Consider the following 26,667-nt stretch of genomic DNA (forward strand, 5'->3'; position numbering starts at 1 on the left):
GCACTCTTGCCTTCTGGTTTGAGAGTTATAGTCCATCACAATAGACTAATCTGTTAATGAACTCCCATTGCAGTGGAGAAACCATTGATTATACAGCTACCACTTTGCTGTGAAACTGGCATGTCTAGACATTTCCCTTCTGTATTGGTAAGAAAAAAGCTAAAAATGCACTTTCAAAAACTTGTGTTTGACCTCTTCGATAATGAAAATTAACCACAGAAACACGTAATTAAGGTATGAACCAAACTGCAGTATTTGTATTTCTTTTTATCACAACAGATTTCTCTGTGTGAAATGCGGACTGCTCTCCCCAGGGAGAGCGCCTCGCTACACTACAGCGCCACCCATTTTTTGTTATTTTTTCTTGCGTGCAATGTTTTTTTCCTATCGAAGTGGATTTTTCTACATAATTTTGCCAGGAACAACACTTTTATTGCTGTGGCTTCTTTTACGTGCGCTAAGTGCATGCTGCACGCAGGACCTCCGTTTATCGTCTCATCTGAATGACTAACGTCCAGACCACCACTCAAGGTCTAGTGGAGGAGGAGAAAATATCGGCAGCTGAGCCGTGATTCGAACCAGCGCGCTCAGATCCTCTCGCTTCCTTGGCGGACGCGTTACCTCTAGGCCAACACTCCACTGCCGTATCTACGTTACATGTACAATATAATTGAATATATCTACGGTAGTCTAACGTCTTCGAAACTTGAAGATGGCGAATCCCATTTCCCTCATGTTGTCAAGGTCACCGCCCCCCCCCGCCCCCCACCCCCTCCCTCCCCCACCTCCCATTTCATTTCCCACACATCTTCTTTGTATTGCGACCCAAGGCCGATGTGCATTATAACTTCTGAGTATTAGAGTTCTCTCTGTATGTGTGTGTGTGTGCCAGTCTCTCTGTGTTTGTATATCTGTCTCTCTCTCTTTCTCTCTCACTCACCCTTCCCGCTTCTCCCCCTCTCTCTCTCTGTCGGTCTCTTTCAATGTCTCTCTTTCTCTTGGTCTGTCTCTCTCTCTCTTTCTCTATCTATCTATCCGTCTAGCTCTCTCTCCCTCTGTCCTTTTTTCGCATTCTCCTTTAACTATGTAGTGTTATGACTGTCAATTCATTATTCATATTTCCATGATTTGTAATGTAGGATTCACGCTGTATTGATATGATAATCTTTTGTCATTGTCCTTTCGAGAGCTGGATGTGAAAAACGCATTGTCTTGCTTATTGTTTTAAAACCTCAGAAAAAAAATATTATACAATTTAGTTCAGATCTGTTGTCGATGTCACAAATTCTGTAAAGTCTCTGTGGCATCTGTTTGGTTTTTTTTGTTTTTTGTTGTTTTTTTTTGCTTGTTTCATTTTTTGGTTTTTTGGGGGATGGGGGGTTTGTTGTTGGGTTTTTTTTGTTTGTTTGTTTGTTTTGTTGTTGTTGTTGTTTGTTATGTTTTGTTTGTTTTTGTTTTTTGTTTTTTGTTGTTGTTGGTTGTTGTTTTTTAACTTTCTTTCCATCTCTCTCTCTCCTCCCCTGTCCCTACTCCATACCCCCGATCCCCCATCCCACCAAAAAAAAAAAAAAAAAAAAAAAAAAAAAAACACCAACCATACCCCTCCCTTTCGCCCCACCAACTCCCCATCCCCCATCCCCCAACACAGCCCCACCTCCCACAGACAAGCATGGCAGCTGAATGCCTCCTTCCTGACGAGAGAGGAATCCCATCCCAGCGCGTGTTTGGTTTTTGAGCACAACAAACATGGCCCACTTTCCGCACTGACATCGATCGCTCTTGACCCAGTTCCTGCCACTGAGCAGCACGGGTCAGAATTCGTGCTTCTTTTCGGGTGGAGGGAAGGAAGTTATTAAAACGCCGTACCCGTTTTGTGCTGCAGGGTCAGGTGTACACACACACGCGCGCGCGCACACACACACACACACACACACACACACACACACTGACATACATACACATGTATGTATATATTCATATAGAGCATACATGCATACGTACATACATACATCGAGTGTAACAGGTGGAAAAAAAAATCCAGCAAAAGTTGCAAAAGGCATGTCGTCAAAATCCGAAGAAATTGGCAAAATCATGTCTCTAGTGGCGCGTGTGGGAAGGTGGGAGAAGGGGGACGTGGGTGATGGGAGTGGGCGGTGGGAATGGTGGTAAAAAAAGCTGGGAAATGGGGGAGGAGTGAGGGAGAGAGAGAGAGAGACTGACACTGACACTGATTTTAATTGTGAAGGCCACCGACCCATGTGAGAGAGACAGAGACAGAAGAAAACACAACATGCAGAGTTTCAAGTCCAGTGTTCCATCTGAGAAGACAGTAAGACCCCCCCTTCCCCCACCCCACCCCCATTTTTTATATAAACATTATTGTAGTTCATTCAAACATCGCGTCTCGGTGTCCCAGATTGCAGAAGTTTGACTCGGCATGCCTCCAAAATTATGATGGGTGTCGAACTGTCAGTACGTGATGCAATTGAAACCACTTTGCCACTGTGCGACTGGTGTAGGTGTAAATGAATTACGTGTGTGTTGTGTCTGTGCTATTATCATCTTTGACGATGACAGTACAGAGACAGGGCAGTAGTGTAGAAGGTAGCGGGTTAGGGGGGCGGGGCGCGGGGATCCGGGGTGCGCGGGGGGGCATGTTTTGGAGAGTATCCTGAAACGATTTTTATTTCCCAGCCTCAGGTTCAGTTTCAGGTTCAGGTTAGGGGCGATGCCAAGCATAGTAGCCTTGCGGCTTTATACGCCCCGTCGGTTTTTGTTTTGTTGTTTGTTGTTGTTTTTTGGTCACGGGTACTCCCAAGTCCAGGCTCACCTTTGACTATCAAAGTCAAACATTATTTTCTCTATGATATCGTGGTCATCAATAAGCTTTTTAAAGGCATTCGTTACTGATGTCCAAATTTCTTTTTTATTACCACTATAGTGGTGGAAAGACTGCCTCTGTGCTTTGAGTGTCAGGTTGTTTGGGTTTTCGAGGGTTTTTTGTTTGTTTTTTGTTTGTTTGTTTGTTTTTTCTTTCAAAGTGTCGACGCGTTCTGGCAGATCTATGTATGCGTCACCACATCTGTGCAAAAAACAACAAAAAACATTTTTTTTAAATGTGCTTGAACTGAATAATACCAGCAAGATCATGAGACTTGCTTTCTCAGTTGATGTTCACAAAACTAGTAAATATCAACACACAAAAGCAAATAGATTTTAAGCCTGGTCATGCAAATGTGTTTTTTTTAAGCCGCAATGTCGCGTAAAATTGGTTGGTTTTTTGACCAAATGTAATATATGAAGTGATAAAACTTTTTATGATGGAGAAAACAGAAAAGAAATACAAGCACTGATATATTGATACACGCGCCCGCGCGCGCTTGCACGCACACACACACACACACACACACACACACACACACACACACGTGTGTGTGTGTGTGTGTACGTGCTCTGAATTTCACAACAATGACGCATCGCTACCCCCAAAGCATACAGAAGGAAAGTCGCACCAGTGATTGATTCTCTGCGTCATCCCTGTGATGTGACGGGCTAACGGAGAGAGTGAACGACGCCTTAAAACTCGGCGATACTAAAGAACAAGCTGTTGCTTCTGGAACACACGCGCACACACCACCCTACCCCACCCCTACCCCCACCCCACCCACGGCCCACTATTCCTCGCCCCCGGACCCCGCCCCTATCCCTCCTGCACAAACAAGACACGCGACCCTTTGTCAAGCGGAGGGATGTGTATAATCTCCAGAATGGAAACAAGAAAGTGGGTCAGGAAAAACAAACGAACTGTCAGCGTCGTTTCCTTCCGCTTTGGCCCAGTTCACACCTTTGTTTTTGAAGTCGACCAATAAGTGCCCCTGTTCCAAACTACATATTTTCTTCTTTTTTTTTCTTTTTTGTTAGTTTTCTTGTTCTTTACTTCTCAGGTCAAAGGTCCCATATCAGCCCGACATTGGAGCAGTTAATTCACTCCTAGTCACTGTGTATAGAGCCTGACATTGGAAGTGGAGTGATGGCCTAGATGTAACGCGTCCGGATAGGAAACGAGAGAATCTGAGCACGCTGGTTCGAATCACGGCTCAATCGCCGGTATTTTCTCCCCCTCCACTACACCTTGTGTGGTGGTCTGGACGCTAGTCATTCGGATGAGACGATAAACCGAGGTCCCGTGTGCAGCATGCACTTAGCGCACGTAAAAGAACCCACGGCAGCAAAAGGTTTGTCCCTGGCAAAATTCTGTAGGAAAATCCACATCGATAGGGAAAAAATCTGCACGCCGGAAAAAAAAATTAAAAAGGGTGGTGGCGCTCTCAGTGTAGCGACGCGCTCTCCCCGATGAGAGCAGCCCGAATTTCACACAGAGAAGTCTGCTGTGACAAAAAAGAGAAATATAAATACCCAATCCTCTCCTCACGGTCGCTTTCACCTTCACAAACCGCACGCAGACAGGATTCCGTTCACGTGAACCTGGGAGTGGTGAGGACAATCGGAGTAAAGCGCCTTTCCCAAGGACACAACCAGCACTATGCCCAAACGGGGCCTCGAACCCTGATCGCTGGTGAACACTGATCAGAGGTTCACCGCAAAACGGATTCTGCCGCGGCGCTTCGCTATGTGAGTTGGCGTCAGAATAAACTGATGTCATCTTCGTTTCGACTCTTTTCCAGAACATAGACCTGAGGGAATTTGGACCTGGCTGAAAGAACATTTAGGGGGAACATAGAGCTGGGGGGGGGGGGGGGGGGGCATAGAACTGGGGGAATTCAGACCTGGCTGAAAGAAACTTTGGAGGAACATAGAGCTGGGGGAATTTAGTTCTGGCTGAAAGAAAATTTGGAGGAACATAGACCTGAGGGAATTTAGTCCTGGCTGAAAGACTTGAATAAAAGAAAATTTGGAGGAACACAGACCTGAGGGGAACATAGACCTGAGGGGAACATAGACCTGAGGGGAACATAGACCTGGGGGAATATAGACCTGAGGGGAACATAGACCTGGGGGGAACATAGACCTGAGGGGAACATAGACCTGGGGGAACATAGACCTGTGGGGAACATATACCTGATGGGACTATAGACCTGAGGGGAACATAGACCTGGGGGGAACATAGACCTGAGGGGAACATAGACCTGGGGGAACATAGACCTGGGGGAACATAGACCTGAGGGGAACATAGACCTGAGGGGACCATAGACCTGAGGGGACCATAGACCTGGGGGACCATAGACCTGATGGGACCATAGACCTGATGGGACCATAGACCTGATGGGACCACAGACCTGAGGGGAACATAGACATGGGGGAACATACACCTGAGGGGAACATACACCTGAGGGGACACTCTGCTCACACCCACACATCAAACTGGATTACACGTGCAGCGAAGTTCTCTTGTTTGTCAGAACATCCACGTGCGGCACGCCTTGCACAAATAATGTTCATCCCCCACATCATCACCAGCACTCTACAACACTGACCTTTCTGTCTGTATGTCTGTATGTTCTGTCCTTACCTCTTTTGTGTCTTTGTCGTCTTTTGGACCCCAGTTTGACGCTTCTGTTTTGTTTTGAATCGCTTTTGGTGGCATTTGAGTATTCCATTATTCAGGTTCTAAAAGTGTCAACTTTCACCAAAAAAAAATCAAAACCAAACAAAAACAAAAACAAACAAAAAACAATGGGAGGCGTCAATAATTTACACGTTTACAATGACACATTGTATTGTGGAGGCTCAACACTCTGCTTGTATCACAGATTGACAAACGTTTACAGTTGGGCCAACAGCAAGGTGAGAGCATTATTATCAATGGTTTCTCCAATGCAAGGGGAAATCTGTTACAGCTTAGTCTTTTGTGAAGGACTATGACTCTCACACTAGGAGGCAAAATTGCTTTTAGTGCTGCAGCCTTGGGGGCGAATTGGCCTTTGGGAACCATCCCAACGCCGACTGTCCTAACACCCTCTTGGCCGAGAGAGTGGGGATGTAACTTGGGCAAGACACTCTCCACGATAATCAAATTCATGCCCAAATAGTTGGGACAGCAGTTGACTCCTCTGTTGTTCTGATGGTCATAGTCGGACACGACTGACTATCATATATTGTTATCTGAAGAGCGTTTATTCTGAAATTTTCAGAAAAGTCGTCCCAGTGGTTCCCGATGGATGATATCCCTGTGACGGCCTAACGGAGTAAGCGAGCGATTCTTGACAAATCGGCGAAAAAAAAACCCCAACAAATACAAAAGCTGTTGCGATTTGGCCAGGACACTCGCACACGCCGGCCCTTTTCGCACACTTGCCCTTTTCGCGGCGCTCAATTCTATACATCTTGTTTGTATTGTTTTGGTCATGTTTCCATGTGCCTGCCTGTGCAGTCTCATCGCGGCAAGGCTTGTGTTGTGCTCTGTTTACAAGATCTTGAGCACATTTCCATGGACATAATATAACCTGGAACTAGATTTGACATTTGCACTTTTTCTGACGGACGACCCTGGGTGCTATAGAGTATTCTTGGCTTTTCCCCTCCTACGGAAAGTCGGTCAAGGCTCTTCACCTTTCTCTGCGGCATCGCAGAGAGCTTTGACCTTTTGGGTCTGAGTAGATGGGTGTAGTTGGGGGAAAAGAGAGAGATGGTGGGGGGGAATGGGGAGTGTGGGGGGGGGGGGGGGGGGGGGGGGGGGGCGAAGAGCTGTCGACCAGCATGAGGACTTTGAATAGAAAGCTACTTAGTAGGTCAGGGAAGAGCTTCTTTCGATGGTGTGGGGAGGGGAAACGGAGGGGAGGGAGGGACTGGAACTATTGACTAAAGGATAGTGGGGGCGGGGGGGGGGGGGTGTTGGGGGCTGGGGGCTGAAAGGGAGGCAGGAAACTAGGTCAGGGAAAGGAGGGGAAGGGAGGGGGAGTAGGGGGATGGGTGGTAATGGTGGGAGTAATGTCCAGCCATACTGATGTCGTTCCTTTGTTAGCGACTTGGTGATAGATGAGAATAATTGAATTTTTCAACACCTTTTTTTCTTTTCTTTTTTTGTATACTAATCTATCTTTTTTCATAGAGCAAATGTGATGTAGTGTACATGGATCAATCCGCACACTGACATTTCCTTGAAACTGAAACTGAATCATCATCCTTCTTCTTCTTCTTCTTTTACCTCTTCTTCTTGTCATCACCATCAACATCATTAGTAGTGGTAGTAGTAGTGATGTTGTTGTTGTGTTTTGTTATTGGTGGTGGTGTTATCACTGATAAAATAAACGTTCACACATCAATTTCATTGTTGACCAATTAGAACAACGGTGTAAAATTCGCAGGTCTTGGAAGTAATGTAGAGAATGTCTACCATCGATACGCCATTGAACCAAAGTCAAGGTAAGATCAATTAACACTCCTCCTCCTCCTCCTTCTCCTCCTCCTCCTCCTTCTTCTTCTTCTTCTTCTCCTCCTCCTCCTTCTCCTCCTCCTCCTTCTTCTTCTCCTTCTTCTGTCCCGTAGACTCGAGACAGTAGCAGCATCACTGATGACCTGGAAACCAGTTCATTCCATTTCTCTATGTTCCTCGTCTCTCACTGGGCGTCACTCCGTCTCAGGCCTGTCCATATTCTGAGACATTCATCCTCCCATTTCAGTTGTGTGTGTGTGTGTGTGTGTGTGTGTGTGTGTGTGTGTGTGTGTGTGTGTTAGTTTTTTGGGGGTTTTTTGTTTGTTTGTTTGTTTTGTTGGTTTTGTTGTTGTTGTTGTTGTTTTTCATGCCTGCGTCTCCTTCTTCCTTACACGCCGGTCAACAAATCAAAACTACTCTTTATGCGCTCGTCACCTTGGTATCCACGTTGAAGTTGGTTTTCTTATTAATCATTGCGAAGGCGTTGAAGAAATCATATTCAGTATGACTAGGAATTCTATTCAGTTTTCAACATTCGCTTTTTTTTTTAGATCTTGAAATTGGTCTCACAATGTGCGTCAGCTCGCTTTCCATGCTGGCGCGCGCGTTGAGAGAGAGAGAGAGAGATGCATATATAGATATCAATATCACACACACACACACACACGCACACACACACGTGCACGGAGTTGCGACACGGCTAACTCTACAACCGGAGAGAGAAGAATCTTGTGACGGGGTGAGTGAGTGACTTTAACGACCTGCTGGCGTTTCGCCCTTTCGGTCAAGGTGTTCGTGGCTGTGGTCTTATCCGTGGGAGTCTGAAGTGGTCGAGGCGTTGGTCCTATGATCCTGTGGGGGGGGTAGTCCTGGTTGCCTGTTCGAGGGGGGTCCTCGCTTGTGACGGAGCAGATGGGGGTTATTTATACTAGTACTGAGCAAAGGGACGATATTTACACACTGGCTGTTGTTTACTCCCTTTGGCACTGGCGCTGCGCGCTTCCACTGACGTGCGTGGGGACTATAAAGTTCCAAGTTGACGATTCTTTTGCATCTCCCAACTCAGCATGTGCCCAGACCTCCTTAATCGTCAACTCTCGTTCCTGTACACACGCGCTTTTTTCTTCTTCTTCTTTTTTTTTTTTTTTTTAATCAAATTAATGTAAAGTTATTCTGATCCATAGCATAGTCCCCCAAATGAATGGATGTAAGGCTTCCTAAACGGCAACGTTTGCAACGGAGTTACAAATAAAAATCCCAACTGTCAACAAGACTGAACGACCGAATCAATGCCTGTAAGCACGCAAACTCGCTGGAGTATTCTTTGTGGGCAAAACAAAATTGAACAAAAAAAGGACGGAAAACAAAAATCAAAACAGTTCAATATCAAAGCGAAAACGAAAATCAATATCACGAAATCGAAAACAAATTCTCCACAACATGAACATGTTCTGTTATATGGATACCATTTAAGTGGTCGTTTTATTGTCAAATGAATTAATGCATATTTTCTTATTCTCTCTCTCTCTCTCTCTCTCTCTCTCTCTCTCTCTCTCTCTCTCTCTCTCTCTCTTACCATCGCTGACACAATCCTGAATTTAGAGGCAGACGGCTTCATAGAAGCAGCCGGCGTCATACATACTGTTTCACAATTTGATGAACATAACATCACAAATAATCAGTCCTACATATGCGCTCTCGCTCGCAAGCAAGCAGATTATGCTATTTAGTGTATTCGGTAAAACAGATACAGGCAACTACATGGAAACAAACACATCCAACAATGAATGTAACGATATAAAATCAGTTGCTCCTCATGTGCACGCACACTAACAAGCGCATGCACGAACGCAACACACACACACACACACACACACACACACACACGAAGAATGAGAAGACGCACGAACTGAATGCGCACCCCCCCCCCCCCCCAACCCCCACCCCCCTCTCTCTCTCTCTCTCTCTCCGTCTTCTCATTATTTAACGACAGGAACACTACCAGCATGGTAGCACTGAAGGAAGAGAGGAAGGAAGGAAGTAAAAGGGAAGAAAGCAAAATGGGGATGATAACTATATCCTTCTCTCTCCCTCTCCCTTCTCTCCCTCCCCCCACCCCCGCCCCCATCTCCCCCCCCCCTCCCCCGCAACCACCCCTTTCTTCCTTTTCCCTGCATCAGTCTAGAATTAGGCCTCTCTGAAAACAGACCTTCATCAAACACTGGAAACCAGTGATCGACCCGCCGCCTTCCTTCTGTCCGCCCTCTCACCTCCCCTCCCATCCCCCCCCCCCCGCCCCCCCCCCCCCCCCCCCCCCCCCCCCCCCCCCCCCCCCCCCCCCCCCGCTCTGTGTGTGTGTGTGTATCTGATTCCGTTCTCGCTCTTGTTGAAGAGAATCCCGCCTCCTATGACAACCCCCTTGTTCCCCAATCCATCACCACCACCCCCTCTACACTCTTTCCTCCACCTTCCCTGTACCACCCTCATCCCTCCCCCCCCCCTATCCCCCTTATCACACCCACACACCTTCCCTACTTTCCTACCCCAACCCTCTCCTCCATCTTCACCCCGTACCCCCCTCATTCCCCTATAACCCCCCCCCCCCATCACCTCCCTTCCCTCCCTCCCAACCCTTACCCTCTCTCCTCCAACTCCCCCCGTACCCCCCTCATCACCCCCCCCTCCCAATCCCCTCCCTTCCCTCCATCCCAACCTTTTACCCTCTCTCCTCCAGCTTTCCCGTACCCCCCCTCATTATCCCCCCCTCACCACCCACCCTCTCCTCTCCTTCCCTCCATCCTAACCCCTATCCTCTTCCAACTTCAGTTTGATAAATGAAGCAAAAGAGAATAGATGTCCTATTACAGCACATCACTTTTTTTGCCCACCCCCCCCCCACCCGACTCCTTCCGCCCCCCCCCCCCTCCCACCACCTCCCCCCTTCACCCCCTCACTTCCTTACAGTAGGAGCGAAAACACAGACTGAAGAGAGAGAGAGATATATAGGGCGCGCCAATGTGTGTGCGTGTGCTAAAGTGCAAACACCACGATGTGCGTGCTTGCACAAAAGAAAGCGACGAAGGTGAGAGGCACGTGGATGAGATTGACCAAAGGCAATTGTGTGTTTGTGTGTGTGCGTGATAGTATGTGTGGATGATCGTGTGTGGGGTGCGTGTGTGTACAACGGTGAGTGTGTGTGTGTCTGTGTGTGCGCGCGCGTGCGTAGGAGTAAACAAAAAATGAGGACATTCATTATAAGAAACGGGCGGAGAGAGGCGGGGCGGGGGGGGGGGTTGAAGGGGGAAGGGGGTGGGGGCGTGGGGTTGACCGAGTGAGTGAGAGGCCGTGACCGTGTTCAACTTTTTGTGGATTGTCAGAAGTTGTAGTTGCAGTCGTAGTAGTGGTGGTGGTGGTGTTAGATTTACTTTCCTTGAATGTATCATCACACTGATTTGTGATATTTAATCATTAGACGGGGGCGGAGGGGGGGGGGGATGCATACCCACGGATTTTTTTTTTTTTTTTTTTTTTAATGACAAAAGGCACACCCAGACTGACTGGCATTATCATGAGCAGCACTTAACCTGTGAGTTTTCGTCAACTGTGATCGCTTAAAACACGCGAACTGAACCCATGTCTCTGGTGGCGTTGACACGCATCGTCCCCTTTACACACACACACACACACACACACACACACACAGACAGACAGAGGGAGAGAGAGACGAGTGGGGAGGTGGAGACCGAAGAGAGACAGAAAGGACGAGTAAGGAAGCGAGCGAGCCAACGAGAGAGAAAGATCGAGAGAGAGAGAGATAGAGAGAGAGATATATATAGATAGATATATATAGATAGATAGATAGATATCGAGTGTGTGTGTGGGGGGGGGGGGGAATAACCAACACACATCTCGCCAAGACAACTCTCAACTGACGTTCTTGTAATTTTTTTTCTTTAAGAGACCTTAAAAAAAAAAAAGAGATGAAATAAATCAATAAAGAAAAACGAAACAATGGAAAGCTGACCCAAGCGCTTCACACACACACACACACACACACACACACACACACACACACACACACACACACACGGAACGGCAGATCAGCGGACTCAGACGCGCGGTGGGCAGACCGGCTGAAAGCCATCAGACAGACAGACCGTCCGACAGACAGACAGATAGATTAAGAACGATACGAGTTCGTGGCCGTTTCCCGACCTAACCTCAGTCTCAGTCCCTGGAAAAGCCATCCTCTCCTGGAGGAGGACCAGTGTCAAGGCGTTCAGTTTAAATAAAGCCACGTACCCCGCCCAACACGTACGTACGTACCCCATTAGTCAACCGCCTTTCCGTTTGTCCACGCAACCGTCCAAGCTACTTGTGTACTCAGCTAATCGCCACGAAGTGGTCAGCAGATTATTTATGGAAAGACGCGGGGTCCCAGCTGAATCGGGTGCTTGTGGCCCAGTCGCTTAAACGTTCATTGGAGGAGCCACGTTTCTCGCAAACAGCGCTAACAGCCACGCAAACACACAGCGATAAACGTGGCTTGACCGAAATCTGAAGCTTCAGGCAGGAGCAAAAAGTGCAAAAAGCTGGCATCGGACAGCGGTGTACATGAATAACTAACTGTACTTCTAGTCATTTCAGAGGTGAAGTGAAGAGAGACGTAGTTTGACTGATGCGTTGATCCTTTACTGTCGATTAGTTTAACCGCTTAACTGCTAAGTCTTGATGAAGAAGAAATACTGTGGCAAGGATTCATTAATAAAAGTGCAAGAAGTGGCCTCGAACCCTGGTCACTGGTGAGCACTGGATCAGACCGATTCTGCCACGGCTTCGCCCCCCCCCCCCCCCCCCCCCCCCACCCCGATCCCTTCCCCCGCCCCCCCCACCCCCACCCCCACCCCCACCCCACCTCGTCCACTACCCTCCCCCCAACCTCCCAACTTAAAATTCAATTATTCAAGGTTGTTGTTGTTTTTTAAGGGGGGTCGTTTGTCGTTTACTGCTTGCACGAATTTGATCACGTGTTGCCAGCTCTTTCGACCCAACTCTCAAAACGTGACGTCAGTTCAGTAAACGGAGCGAACATTGTCATTCCTCAGAACGAGACACGGAGAGAGTTTATTTAAGGAAAACCAGGCGCGTCAAGTTTCTGAAAATGGACAGACACTGTTATGTGGGTGTGGGTGGCGAAAGGCTTTCCTCAAGGCGGGCCGGGACTAATCCCACCACACACACAACACCAACTCTCGTTATCGGCGACGGACTGGGTGGACATGGGGTAGCCGAGGTTTGCTGGGAGGAAGAAAAACCCAGCGTGACAAATGAGTCAATCATCATCATCACCTCAAGTCTTCCGCCGCCACCCAAACCGGCCGCAAGGTCACCACACAACTCCCTGTACTTTACCACTCCCCCCCCCCCCAAGTGCGCTCAGATTCTCTCGCTTCCTATGCGGACGCGTTACCTCTAGGCCATCACTCCACATTTCTCCACTATTTCTTATATATATATATGTGTGTGTGTGTGTGTGTGTGTGTGTGTGTTGTGTGTATGCGTGTCTGTACTTTTGCCTCACTCCTCTCTTTTGCCCTCCTGTGTTGAAATCGGGTTCTTCTCTCTCTCTCTCTCTCTCTCTCTCTCTCTCTCTTTAAAGGGTGGTGTTTATTTTCAGGGTCTCTAGAGGAATCATGTTGGCTCAGAGTGGTTACGGCGAGAGGTCCTAGGTTCGGATCCTTTATTAAGTGCTTTTGTTGTTTGCTTTTTTTTTCAATCTACTCCACACACACGCACGCACACACACACACACACACACACACACACACGAATAATTAATCAGCTTTAAACATAAATGAATAAATAAATTAAATTAAATATCCACACACACAAAAAAAAGAGAATAAAACCTGAATGAAAAAACAAACGAACACCTTCTCGAAGCAAAAAGATGATGACATCACTCAGAAAGTTTACATCACGTGATCCTTCAGTCCCGATCAAACATAACATTGCGTGCTCCGTTGTCAATGACAAATGATTGTATAGGACTGAGCTGGGCTGGACTGGATTGGATTGGATTGGATGTCACAACAGATTTCTCTGTGTGGAGTTCGGACTGCTCTCCTCGGATGAAGCGTGGACGCCATCATGCGGCGCCATTACGCAGACAGAAGCAAGAAGACAGAAGCAAATAATTATATAGACACTCAAGACCGTAAGAATCGGATTGTGTCGAAATTTGATCTCTGCACTTTTATCATGAACAGCATCCCCTGTTGTTGTTGTTTTTTTGGTTTTTTTGTTGTATTTTTTAACCGCATTATGACGAGAATTATTACGTCATTCAACATAGCTCAGAGACAATGAGACAATCGCAGTTGTGTCAGAATGCCCCCTTCCAATCGTAAACACCAGTTAGCCGAGTGCCCGATATTTTTGGCCGGAGATTATTTAGCTCTGGTCTGGTTTCTGGAAACGTTTTGTTTTGTTCTTTTCTTTCTTTCGGAGGATGCAACCCGAATGCGTTTAGCTTACCGGTGACCGATTTGGACAGGGTAATATTGCTGTCGTTTTCATCGTTACCGCATGCCGGGTGCGATGGTTAAATGGTCAGAGCACTCGCTGGATTATCAGTCGCCTGAGTTCGATCCCCGTCGAATCTGGTGGATTAAGGGTGGAGACTTTTCCGATCTCCTAGGTGCAACATATGTGCTGACTTGCTAGTGCCTGAACCCCCTTCGTGTGTTCGGGAGTTCGTACCCCGTCGCATGTGATGGGTAAAGGGTGGAGATTTTTCCGATCTCCCAAATCAGCAAGTGCAGACCTGCTTGAAACCTTCTTCGCGTGTATACGCACGCAGAAGATCAAATACGCACGTTTAAGATCCGGGTAATCCATGTCAGGGTTCGTTGGGTTATGGAAACAAGAACTTATTCAGCATGTACCATCCAGAAAACGGAGTGTCGCTGCCTAGATGGCGGGGTAAATAAACAAAGCAGCTAAACACATAAAATGTTACATGTCTGTGTGAGTATGTGTGTGCGTGCATGACTGAACATGACTGACTGACAGAGGAAACGAATGGTGAGCGCCTATTGGCAGCCGTCAGTTGGCTCTATCCAGGTAGGCAGCCTGTTGTGTAAAATGATTCCGTGTTTGTAAAGCGCTTAGATCTTGGTCTCTGACCGAGAACAGGCACTATATTAGTATCTACATCATGATAATAATTATGTGCGTATGACTTTCAGTTGTCGGCTTGCTGGTTCTAGTTGTTGCACGCGCAAACACACAAACGAGCAGGCATGTCTGTCTGTTCCCATCTCTCTCTCTCTCTCTCTCTCTCTCTCTCTCTCACACACACACACATACACACACACACACACACACACGCAAAGATGAGAAAGAGAGAGAGAGAGACTCGGGCGCGCAGAGTCAACACAACATTTCAAACTCTCTTTCTCTGCCCCCCCCCCCTCCCCCCCACCGCCCTCCCCTTCCCCCCACCTCCACCTCCCCTCTTACAAATCAGTGATTCCGGTCATGGTTAAAGAACACGTATCGGAAATAACGCCCGCCACTTACATAGCAAAGCATTCAGCTCACGTAGAAGGGATGGAAATGAAGTGTTTAACTGTGATCGATATGGCTGAGAGAGGGGAGGTTAGAGAGAGGAAGGAAATGATGAAAATAGCAGACAAGTCGCGGGGAGCAGGGGGTTATGGGAATGAGGGGGGGTTGGGGGGGGCTAGAGGAGGGGGGATCCTGTGGGAGGTGGTGGGGTGGGGTGGGGTGGAGGAAGGCAGAAGACGAAGCAGCCTCTTTTGACAGAACTGTGGAGAGACTCCAATACAACGGGATGTGAAAGGTACGTGCTGCAAACTAGGCTGCAGACACTTCTTCCTGGGGCTTTTTGCACTTTACTTCTCACGTTCACTGATTTCTGCCAACGGCTGAGGTGCTGGTGGTGGTGGTGGCCCCCTCTTTTTGCGGGTGGTGGTGGGCTGGGCAAAATAGCAACATGGTTTGGTTTTCATATTGTGAACCAGGGGTTTTCTTTGGCTTATCATAATTATCTGCTCAGTGTTTTTCCTCCGCTAATCAGCCAGCCACAATCCGTTTTTGTTTTGTTTTATTGTTGTTGTTTGTTTGTTTGTTTTGTTGTTGTTGGTTTGTTGTTGATGTTGTTTTTCGGGGGGATGGTGGTGACGGGGGTCAGGGGGGTTGTTGTTTCTTTGTTTGTTTGGGGGGTGGGGGGGGGGGGTAGGAATGAATGCATACTGGTTATGTTTGTGTTTTCATAACCCACCAAAAACCTGACATCTATGATGGAATGGTCTCCCAACGTGTGTATTTTTGTTTTTTTCCAGGGACGAGAAAATCTGCAAAAGGAATAAGGCACCATACCAACAGACGTGCAGGCACTATTCTGACCTGAGAGGCTGGAAATAATCTCGACCTTGAACCAATCATGTGCTGCTGGATTCAAACCACACGGACCATCGGGACGGAAACTGAATGTTGAATCATTCGGCAGTCACGACATCAGCTATGAAATGACAACGACCCTAGCGGGACAAAAATTGGATGGATGAAGTATGACATATCCAAAACATCTTCTTCTTCGTTCGTAGGCTGCAAATCCCACGTTCACTCGTATGTACACGAGTGGGCTTTTACGTGTATGACCGTTTTTACCCCGCCATGTAGGCAGCCATACTCCGTATTCGGGGGTGTGCATTCTGGGTATGTTCTTGTTTCCATAACCCACCGAACGCAGACGTAGATTACAGGATCTTTAGCGTGCGTGTTTGATCTGCTTGCGTATACACATGAAGGGGGTTCAGGCACAAGCAGGTCTGCACATAACTATGCTGACCTGCGAAATCGGAAAAAAAATTTCCACCCTTTACCCACCAGGTGCCGTCACCGAGATTCGAACCCGGGACCCTCATATTGAAAGTCCAACGCTTTAACCACTCGGCTATTGCGCCCGTCATATCCAAAACGACATGGTTACCGTCTGAGTTTTATCAGTGGTAACTGATCTAACTATCAACAAATTCAACTGAGAAGTGTAATGTGCTAGATACAGACTGACATCAGCCGTCTCCTGGTAAAACATAATCCAAGCGTTTGATTGTGGAGACGTACAGGGGCATTTGTAAATTACATCATCGTTTAGTGTTTTGTGATGGTAGTGGTATGATCAAACCACAATGCAACTATTCTGCGGTTAGCAAATGCATTTTAATCAAACTGAAGTGAAGAATTTTGTTACAAGGCACAATAACCTTTAAGGTTGTCAAGGCAACCACGAGTCGACCAGTTCTGAAAGATGGGGACGTTTCTCTGTGTATTAGTGAGACAGAATTCAGCCGCATCCAGTGTACTTTACTGAAATTAAAGACAACAAAGAAAGCCGTAGTCTACTGGTGCCGAGCCCAAAAAGCGGTTATTTACAATGTCGTATATTACCCCTACCCACCCAACCCCCCTCCACACACAGTCATAATCACACCCTCACCTGTCCATATACACCCTCATCCCACTAACATCCCTAGCACACATACATACACACGCGCGCGCGCGCAGACACACACACACACACACACACACTCACCTATCTGTTATACACTCTCACCCCACTCACCTCTCTAGCACACACACATCTCTCTCTCTCTCTCTCTCTCTCTCTCTCTTTCTCTCTCTCTCTCTCTATATATACACACATATATATATACCCTCAACCCTACCCACCTCACCTCACCACTCACCACACAGACCATGCAAACAATGGATTTCACAGTCGGCAGGTCAGACTCCTTTGATGACTGGGGGTGGTGTTGGGGTGTGGTGCTGAGGGGTGCACACCGACAAATCTCACCTTTTTCAGGGCAGGTAGCGGCTATGTTACAGCACCCTTGTCAAAACAAGAGACCAAGGTGAACGTGGTATTTTGAGAGTCGGCCATCTCTCCGAGGGTCCTATTTCGGGCCCCGTTTATCAATAGGTTGGCGGTTCGTGTACGTGTGTGTGTGATTTTACCAAGGGGACAGCTCCGCCCAACGCTGGTTTAGTTGCAGCTACTCAATTTGTCCGGTGTGGCTAGACTGCCGCGGGGTATAATTGGTATTGTTTCCTGACGTTCATAGGTGTGTGTGTGTGTGTGAGAGAGAGAGAGAGAGAGAGGGGGGGGGGGATGTGGGGAGTGGGGGTTGCTGGGGACGGAGGCGGGGGTAGGGGGGTTGGCTGGCGCGCACGCGCGGGTGCAGACATGCGGTTACTGTCATCGTTGAAAAAGAATAGCATTGTTTTTTCATGTTACATGTTTATGTTAATGTTTATGCCATTATCTCTCTCTCACTCTGTGTGTGTGTGCGTGTTTGTGTGTGTGTGTGTGTCTGTGTGTCTGTGTGTCTGTCTGTCTGTGTGTGTGTGTGTGTGCGTGTGTGTGTGTGGCACATACACACACCTGCATGATGACACACGAACACTCCCTTCTTCCTCGCCCCATTACAAACACACACACATGTACACGCACACACACACATAAGAACACGCGCGCACGTACACACACACACACACACACACACACACACACACACACACACACACGTTTACACACGCCCCTACCTCCTGCCCCCCAACCCCCACCTCACACACACACACACACACACACACACACACACACACACACACACACATTATCTCAGTGCTAAAACAGTAGTAAAACTGATGGAGAGAGTGACTGAGGGAGAGGAGGAGGAGGGAGGGAGGGAGGGAGGGAGGGAAGGGAGAAAGAAACACCGAATTTCACACTTGGCCGACAATTTCCGAACCAACTCGCTAATGAATGAAGTGACACGCAACCATGCACTTCATCCAAAAGACAAGGTTGCATCAGCATAGCGGGTACAGCCCCTCTGCTGCTACCACTGCTGCTAATGTTTGGTCGCGCGCGCGCAATACATTACAATAAGATTACAATACAGTGCAGCGCAATACAACACAATGCAACACAATACAATGCAATGCAACACAACATAATACAAAGCAATGCAATACAACCTAATGCAGTACAATGCAATGCAATGCAACACAATACAATACAATGCAATGCAACACAATACAATGCAATGGAACACAACCTAATGCAGCACAATACAATGCAATGGAACACAACCTAATGCAGCACAATGCAATGCAATGCAACACAATACAATACAATGCAATGCAACACAATACAATGCAATGGAACACAACCTAATGCAGCACAATACAATGCAATGGAACACAACCTAATGCAGCACAATGCAATGCAATGGAACACAATACAATGCAATGCAACACAATACAATGCAATGGAACACAACCTAATGCAGCACAATGCAATGCAATGGAACACAATACAATGCAATGCAACACAATACAATGCAATGCAACACAACCTAATGCTGTTACAATACAATGCAATGCAACACAGTGCAATGCAACGCAATGCAACACAACCTAATGCAACACAATGCAATGCAACACAACACAATGCAACACAATTCAATGCCTGAACCCCCTTCGTGCGCAAACGCAAGCAGAAGATCAAATACGCACGTTAAAGATCCTGTAATCTATGTCAGCGTTCGGTGGTTTATGGAAACAAGAACATGCCCAGCATGCACATCCCCGAAAACGGAGTATGGCTGCCTACATAGCGGGGTAAAAACGGTCATACACGTAAAAACCCATTCGTATACATACGAGTGAATGTGGGAGTTGCAGCTCACGAAGAAGAAGAAGAAGAAGAAGACGAAGAAGGAAAAGATGAAGATGGAAGCAACCGGCAGAAAATTATTATTACATACGGTGCCGAATCACGGGTACGAGGCCGGGAGATATTTTCCGAGATTTTATTAACCCCTCGACTTCTACACCTTGACAGAAATGAGATCAGTGCCAAGGCCATGAGGTGGAAGTGCAGTAAACTACTTTTCACCGACGATGTAAATGATTTTTGCTCAACAACAAAACGTAATGCAGCCTCCAAAAACGAAGAAGTCCAAATAAACAATGGAAACAGCGGAGTTTCTTTGGCCTGTATAAGAACTCTGTCTTATCTCAGATGGGCGACAGCCCCTTAACTGACGAATGTTCTTACTCGTCAGCAGTAGTCAAAGGGTTAAACACCCAAACACCTACAACTCATCATGTGCAGACTACTGTTAGAGCACGAGTGCATACGTATAATCTGCCATACTGAAAGAGAGAGAGAAGGAAAAAAAAGAAGTCCTTTTCGACCCAGTTTCAGAGCAGTTCTAACATTTGAAAATTTATGAAACTGAAGTGGTTGTTGGCAACTGTAAACATCGTAGTATGTTGCTTGCAGCGTTCTTTCATCTTTGGGTCAAACATTACTGAGCGCGTGTTGGATGGCCCGTGTGTGTGTGCGTGCGGGGGGTGTGGGGCAGGTGGGGGTGTAAGTACGTGTGTGTGTGTGTGTGTATGTGTGTGTAAGTGTGTGTGTATGTGTCTGCGTGTGTGCGCGCGCGTGTGTGTGTGCAATATGTTTCTAACTCTTCAACGCTTAATAGACTTCCTGCTCATCTCTGCGCCCCACCTCTCTCTCTCTCGCTCTCTCTCGCTCTCTCTCTCTCTCTGCTTTCAGTTTTTAGGCCTGTATGTAAAAGAATTATAAAAAAAAAAACATGTACAAGTTCGCATGTCCATTAACCTCAGTAATGGATTTTTTTTGTCTTGCCCCCCCCCCCCTCTCTCTCTCTCTCTCTCTCTCTCTTCTCTCTCTCTTTCTCTCTCTCTGAGGTTAGTTAATTACAACATACAACTTCCTGAGTCAATCTTTCGCGTGCTCTCTCTGTCTCTCTCTATCTCTGTCTCTCTCTCTCTTCCTCACTCGTTCACACACACACACACACACACACACACAGACCACGCCGCCCCCCCCCCTCCCCCCCCGCCCCCCCCCCTCTCTCTCTCTCTCTCTCTCTCTCTCCTCCGCGCACTACGTCCCACACCTTAAAAAAAAAAAAAAAAAAAAAAAACAACTCCCCCAGCCCTCCGCCTGCCCATCACCCTTCGTCCCGCCTCCATCACCCCACAGGAAAACTCCACACGGCTGAAGTACGCACGTCAATGAGCAACACAAAATGCTGCTGTGATAAAAATAGTACAGAGTGGTAACTCTCTCCATTCACAAGGTACACAACTTCCAGTCAGTGCTGCTTACGCTACCGATTCAGCTAGCACACAGTTAAAAATAGGTAAATAAAAAGGTACATTGGAACAAACCCAGACACAGGTAAATAAAAGGTACTTTGGAACAAACCCAGACGCTTCCAATGTACCTTTTATTTACCTGTGTGCTTGCTGAATCGGTAGCGTAAGCAGCCACTGACTTGAAGTTGTGTACCTTGTGAATGGAGATACTTACCACTCTTTACCATTTGTTAATCATTTTATCTCCTGGCCTCATTATTTGTTAATTTCCAGCTGCTGTGATTCCCCTATGTGTTTTTTGGTGTACAGGTTTTTTTATTGTTGCTGTTGTTGTTTGTTTCGTTTGGTTGTTTTTGTTTGTTTGTTTTTTGTTTTGTTGTTTTTGTTGTTGTTGTTGTTTGGGTTTCTTTTCAAACAGTTAAGAGGTGAGTAGGCTACGAACTAACCGTACTGTTACCACCTACCACCTCTCTTCTCGTGTGTGTGTGTGTGTGTGTGTGTGTGTTGGAAGGATAGATCCCCACCTCCTCTCCCCACTTTCCTGGGATGGAGGGATAGATCCCCACTCTCCCCATTCCAAGGATGGAGGGATAGATCCCCACCTCTCCCCACTTTCCTGGGATGGAGGGATAGATCCCCACCACCTCTCCACACTTTCCAAGGATGGAGGGATAGATCCCCACCTCCCTTCCCCACTTTCCAAGGATGGAAGGATAGATCCCCACCTCCTCTCCCCACTTTCCTGGGATGGAGGGATAGATCCCCACTACCTCTCTCCACTTTCCTGGGATAGAGGGATAGATCCCCACCACCTCTCCCCACTTTCCAAGGATGGAGGGATAGATCCCCACCTCTCCCAACTTTTCTAGGATGGAGGGATAGATCCCCACCTCCTCTCTCCACTTTCCTGGGATGGAGGGATAGATCCCCACCTCTCCCAACTTTTCTAGGATAGAGGGATAGATCCCCACCTCTCTCCCCACTTTCCAAGGATGGAGGGATAGATCCCCACCTCATCTTCCACTTTCCTGGGACGGTTATAATTTCCGACAGGCGACCGTGTCCGTTGAGGTGGGTGGTTGTCGACTGGACGTGGAACCCCATTGAAGGATAACCAGCTGACACAAAGAGACGGCATCTTTTGGTTGTCAAGTGGTAGTTTGATTACAAGATACCAGACCGTCGAATCACACAATACATCTTCAAATACTCCCCGATCGGTTTAAACAAAGACGCATTGTATTGTATTATATTGCCTTGGTTCAGGCAGAATTCTTCTCTTGGCCAGTTTGTTAGTTTGTTATTTTGTTTGTTTGTTTTTCAAGTAAGTGTGTCATTTATCCAGGCTGTTGCATTGGGCAGACAGATATGGGTAGGTAGATGGGCAAAACCCAATAATAAAAAAAAGATATATATAAACAGCATACATCATATCTAAGCGCACACTTACTAAGAGACCATTAGAGAGGAGAATACAAATCAATATTGGAAAGGTGAGTTGCTGTTATCACAGTTTACACTTCCATGAGCGCAAAATTATATACTTACAGCTAAGCTCAAAGGAGAAACATTTTAATGTACTATTGCCTTTTGCGGCCGTCCGGAGGGCTGGGGGGGGGGGGGGATTGATATCCATTGTGTCTTGGTCTCGGAAAGGTAGGTGGACCCCGATCCGCTCGTCCCGACATCGCAAGGCCCTTTGTAGAGTTTGACGGCCATGGCCATTATCAAGATGCTATTCCATTTCGTTGATGAAACAGGGTTTACGAATTGCGCACGCACACACTGTAAAGAAAGCCCGTTTTGTTGAGAGGGGAAACACACCACACAAAAACCACAAAAAAAAAAAAACCAACCCGAATACATGTGGAACAAGAAGTAAGGAACAGGATGAATGATTGCAATGTAAAGGAATATTGTAAAGAACACACACACACACACACACACACACACACACACACACACACACACACACACACACACACACACACTGCACCATATAAACACATTCACACACGCGCGAGTTGTATTAAAGCACGCTTACACACTCGCGTGCGCACACTCACACACACTCACTCATTCTTTCACCCATTTTCATAGTTGCAATGCGGTGGTTAGTGTGCTTGTGGGTGGGTGGGTGCGCATGTGTGTGATTTAGAGGCAGACGAACAGAAAATAAAACCATCAAGACTGCAGACAAATCAGCATCGCTTTCTGCTGGCTTTTGTTTCTGTTCAGTTTTGAAAGGAAAGCAACGGGTATGGTAGGTGTAGGTGTGAGGGGAGGCTGGTTCATTTTCTTTTCCCCCATCTGCCATTTTCGGGTTCACGCGAAATGATTCATCGAACCGTGCATGAGTTTTTCAAGGTACTCGGGCCACTGTTCGCACTGTTTCTTCAATATCCGCAAATGAATATTCGCTCGCGCACGCACACACGCACACACACACACACACACACACACACACACACACACAATTATACGAAAAGTGTAGGGGGTGGGTGATTATGATAATAATGATGGTGATGATGATGATGATAACGAAAACAAGAAGCGGAAAGGAAAGAAAGAAGAAAGAAACCCTCGGACTAAGAATAGACCGACTGGGTGGAGGAATGTTGGTGAATAATGAAGACGACAACAACGACGACGATGATGATGATAGTGATGATTATGATGATGACTATGACTATGACGACGAAATGTAAAATCTTAAAATAAAAAAAAAGGGAAGGAAAGTAAGAAAAAGAAGAAGCAAGACAAAACCCAGCGCTGACCTTCGGAATTGGAGAAGACGATAAGAGGAGGGATGCTCTTGAATTGGGGACGATCCTTGCCGCCGGCGCCGCCGCTGTCACTGCCACTGCCGCTGGCGCCAGGGGTCACGGTCACCGGAGGCGCGTGCGTCACGCTCCTGCCCCTGGCCACGCCGCCGTCGTCCTGTATCTCGTTGGCAGCGCGTGAGGACTGGCCCTCGGCCACCTCAAGGGCCTTGCGGAAGCGGTTCATCCAGACCAGCTTGTTCACCTGGTCCAGGTAGGTTTTGTTCAGGCGGAAATGCGGCGAGGACTGTGAGGCGTCGGCGGACCACGACCCCCCCGTGTGCGCGTGCTCGTGCAGCACGTGCAACATGAGACAGGCCCAGGTCAACGTCAGCAGCCACTGGTTCAGCAGCCTGCCCGTCGCCGTCGTCAGCACGTGCATCATCGTCAGGGTGCTGCTGGAATCCGCGTGGAGGTGCATCTCATTGGTAGTTTCTTTTGATTTTTTTTTTCTTTTCTTTTTTTTCCTTATTTTCACCCGTTCTTGATTTTGCTTCTTAACCTGTTCTTAAGTTTTCAAGGAGTTTTTCGTTTTTTTTAATACTGTTGGTTGTAGTAGTTGGTGTCTCGTTTCCTGCTGCTGTCTTGATGGTGGTGGTGGTACTAAGTAGTGAACGTGGTAAGAGTTGGCGATTCTGCCAAACCCTCTCTCTCTCTGGGTGTCAGTTACTACAAGGGTTCAGTTATAATCAGCGGTGTTTATATCGCATGGACTCTAGTCTTGCCGACCTAAAAAAAAAAGGTGACAATTGTTGTTGTTATGATGTTTATTTTCAGTATTTAGAGTCAATATATTTTGTAACTGGTTGTCACGTGTGTACTAGCTCAAAATGTCAAACAGTGGAATGGTTTCCTGGCACAGATCCAAAATCACTGCAATGGCTGTCGTGCCAAAAAAAACAACAAAAAAAGACCCAACAGCAAACAAACAAAAAAACGACAGAAATGGGTACTGTGTTGTCATCAGCTGACTCTGTGGTGCAGTTTGACTGATTGCCTGGCGGTCTCTGAGCTCCAAGACGTTCTCTTCTTTGTTTAGCAGGCACGTGTTATACTGCTTCTCGCATTTGACTCAAGTTCCAAACTGATTCTCGTTTGTCTCTCGCGTCCGACTGGGCTGAAAGAAGAAGACTTTCACGAACGCTTATTTCAAGGATCTGTCCGTTCGACATGAACGTCTGTCCAGCCAGTCGCTTGACCGCGAGTAGAGAAAGCGCCTTCACTCGGCCTGTCACTGTGTTGATAAAGGGTTTGCACTCTGTCAGGAAGGTGATAAAGGGCCTGCACTCTGGGTGATAAAGGACCGGGGTTTTCTCGTGTTGTCAACGTGGACGGCGGGTGTGAGAACACATGAGCTCCAGACGTCTGACTGAGACTGTTGAGTCAACCTTCACTCACCACGAGAAGGGGCTGGGAGAGTGGTGGGGCGGTGGTGGTGGTGGAATGGTCCAGATTTTATTTGTAAGGAACACTAATACATCGTTTCTTTACCTTGTGGTATGATGATTACACGCAAAGAATTGTTTTCTTGCCGTATTTGTGAAAATAAGTGACCAGGTCACAAAAAAACCTGACAAAAGCGTTTCTATTATGTTTTTTGGTTGGGGCACACTGGACACTGCTTGTGTGCACGCAGCATCACCCAAGTTTCTTGTTCGTGTAACACGTTTTTATTTTTTGATGTTGTTCCTTTTGTTTTTTCGTTCACTATTATGTCCACAGTTAATTGTCTTCTAGCGCTTTTAGTTCGACACACTGCTTATCTGTCTCATTAAAAGAGCAAACATCGCAAGAGACTAATGTCGCGGAGGTGATCTTAATCGCTAGATTTCAATAAAAAAGCATTGCGGGGCAGATTTCAGTATAACCACCTCAAGCAAAGTCCGAAACTTTGCACAGATATTTTCACGGAGTCACTGTGTTACGTCAGCCAATGGTGCGCTCAGCCTGGTGCGCTATCAGATACGTGGACATGCGGACGCACAACACTGACAAGCTCTATTTATTTCAAAGGCGTCCGTTGAAGACAAAACTGGTCGTTTGAATTTGTAAAAGGAGTTCTGGCGTTCACTTCCTATTAGTATTCAAAGCTGTTTACATTATTCACGGAGCGTGTACAATAGCAGAACCGACCAGGTTTGCTGCATGATTCAAGAAGAAAAGATTCTGTTACTTAAGCAGAATAACTGACTGGCTGTAAAATCAGAGTCCACTGTTTGGGATGGAGGGAGTGGGGGCCGGGAAACGGGGAGTGGGGGGAAGGAGCAAATGGTGTTGTGTGATCAGCTGCAGACAGCCCGCGGCAAAATCAGCCGAACACACACACACACACACACACACACACACACACATACACTCACACAATGAATGAACAGTCGTCGAATCTTATGTTGGGACAAGAAGCTATAACCAAAAAACAAGTTACCTACCGATGATGAAACACGATGATGCTGTCAACACAGTGGTGCAACAACAATTAAAAAAAAAAAAAACCCAAAAACTGAGCTGTCGAGAAGAAGAAGAAAACGCGGAAGAGCCTCTCCAAGCCCCTGAAGACAAGACCTCGGAGGAGAAACAAGTTCCTGGGGCAGAATCAAAAGTTGCCTCTCTGTGCGAAAAGTTTGAAGGGAGGAGGAGGCAACGGCAGCAAATCAGCAGTGGGTCATGGGAGAGCCACCGATGGCCACGTGCAGTGCAGTCCCACCCGCTCGGCGTCTGTCCCGTGCGCGGACGCCTGGCCCCCTTTTTTACCGGCGATCGATCGGCCTCCCGGCGCCAGGGCCACGCTCTCAGGGAAGGGGGAATGACCTCATAGCAAGGGGGGGAAGAGATGATGTCACTCCTCGCCTCTCCTCCCCAGCGCTGTCCGGCGGCTGCCTTGCAAAAAAAGACAAGGAAAGCAAGTGTGTGGATTAGCTCTGTCTCTCTGTGTCTCTGTCTGTCTGTCTCTCTCTCTCTCTTTCGCGTGTACTCTCTCTTTGTGTGTGTCTCTCTCCATTTTCCTCTCTTCCTCTCTCCATCCCATTCCCTCCTCTCTTTCCCCACTCTTCAATCATCCCTCTCTGTCTCTCTCTCTCTTTCGCTCTTCGAAGGCCGGTTGGACCCCAGCAAATGTACATAAATAAATCGTTTACATGTCTGAGAATCTCTCGTGTTTTTTTGTGTGTTTTTTTGTTTGTTTGTTTGTTTGTTTGTGTGTTGTTGTTTTTTTGTTTTTTTTAT

General features: G+C 47.1%; 1 protein-coding gene across 1 annotated transcript in view; it reads right to left on the bottom strand.

Annotated features, from left to right (window-relative positions):
- LOC143279468 (uncharacterized) overlaps nt 1-25,158 on the bottom strand; it is a 72,837-nt gene extending 47,679 nt beyond the window's left edge. Inside the window, exon 1 of the mRNA XM_076583514.1 lies at nt 23,401-25,158. Within this exon, the coding sequence (XP_076439629.1) occupies nt 23,401-23,866 (466 nt within the window). The 5' untranslated portion in view covers nt 23,867-25,158. The remainder of the gene's footprint in view (nt 1-23,400) is intronic.
- Between the last annotated feature and the right edge of the window lie 1,509 nt (nt 25,159-26,667).

This window comes from Babylonia areolata, chromosome 2, assembly GCF_041734735.1.
Source record: "Babylonia areolata isolate BAREFJ2019XMU chromosome 2, ASM4173473v1, whole genome shotgun sequence".
NCBI classification, from domain to species: domain Eukaryota; kingdom Metazoa; phylum Mollusca; class Gastropoda; order Neogastropoda; family Buccinidae; genus Babylonia; species Babylonia areolata.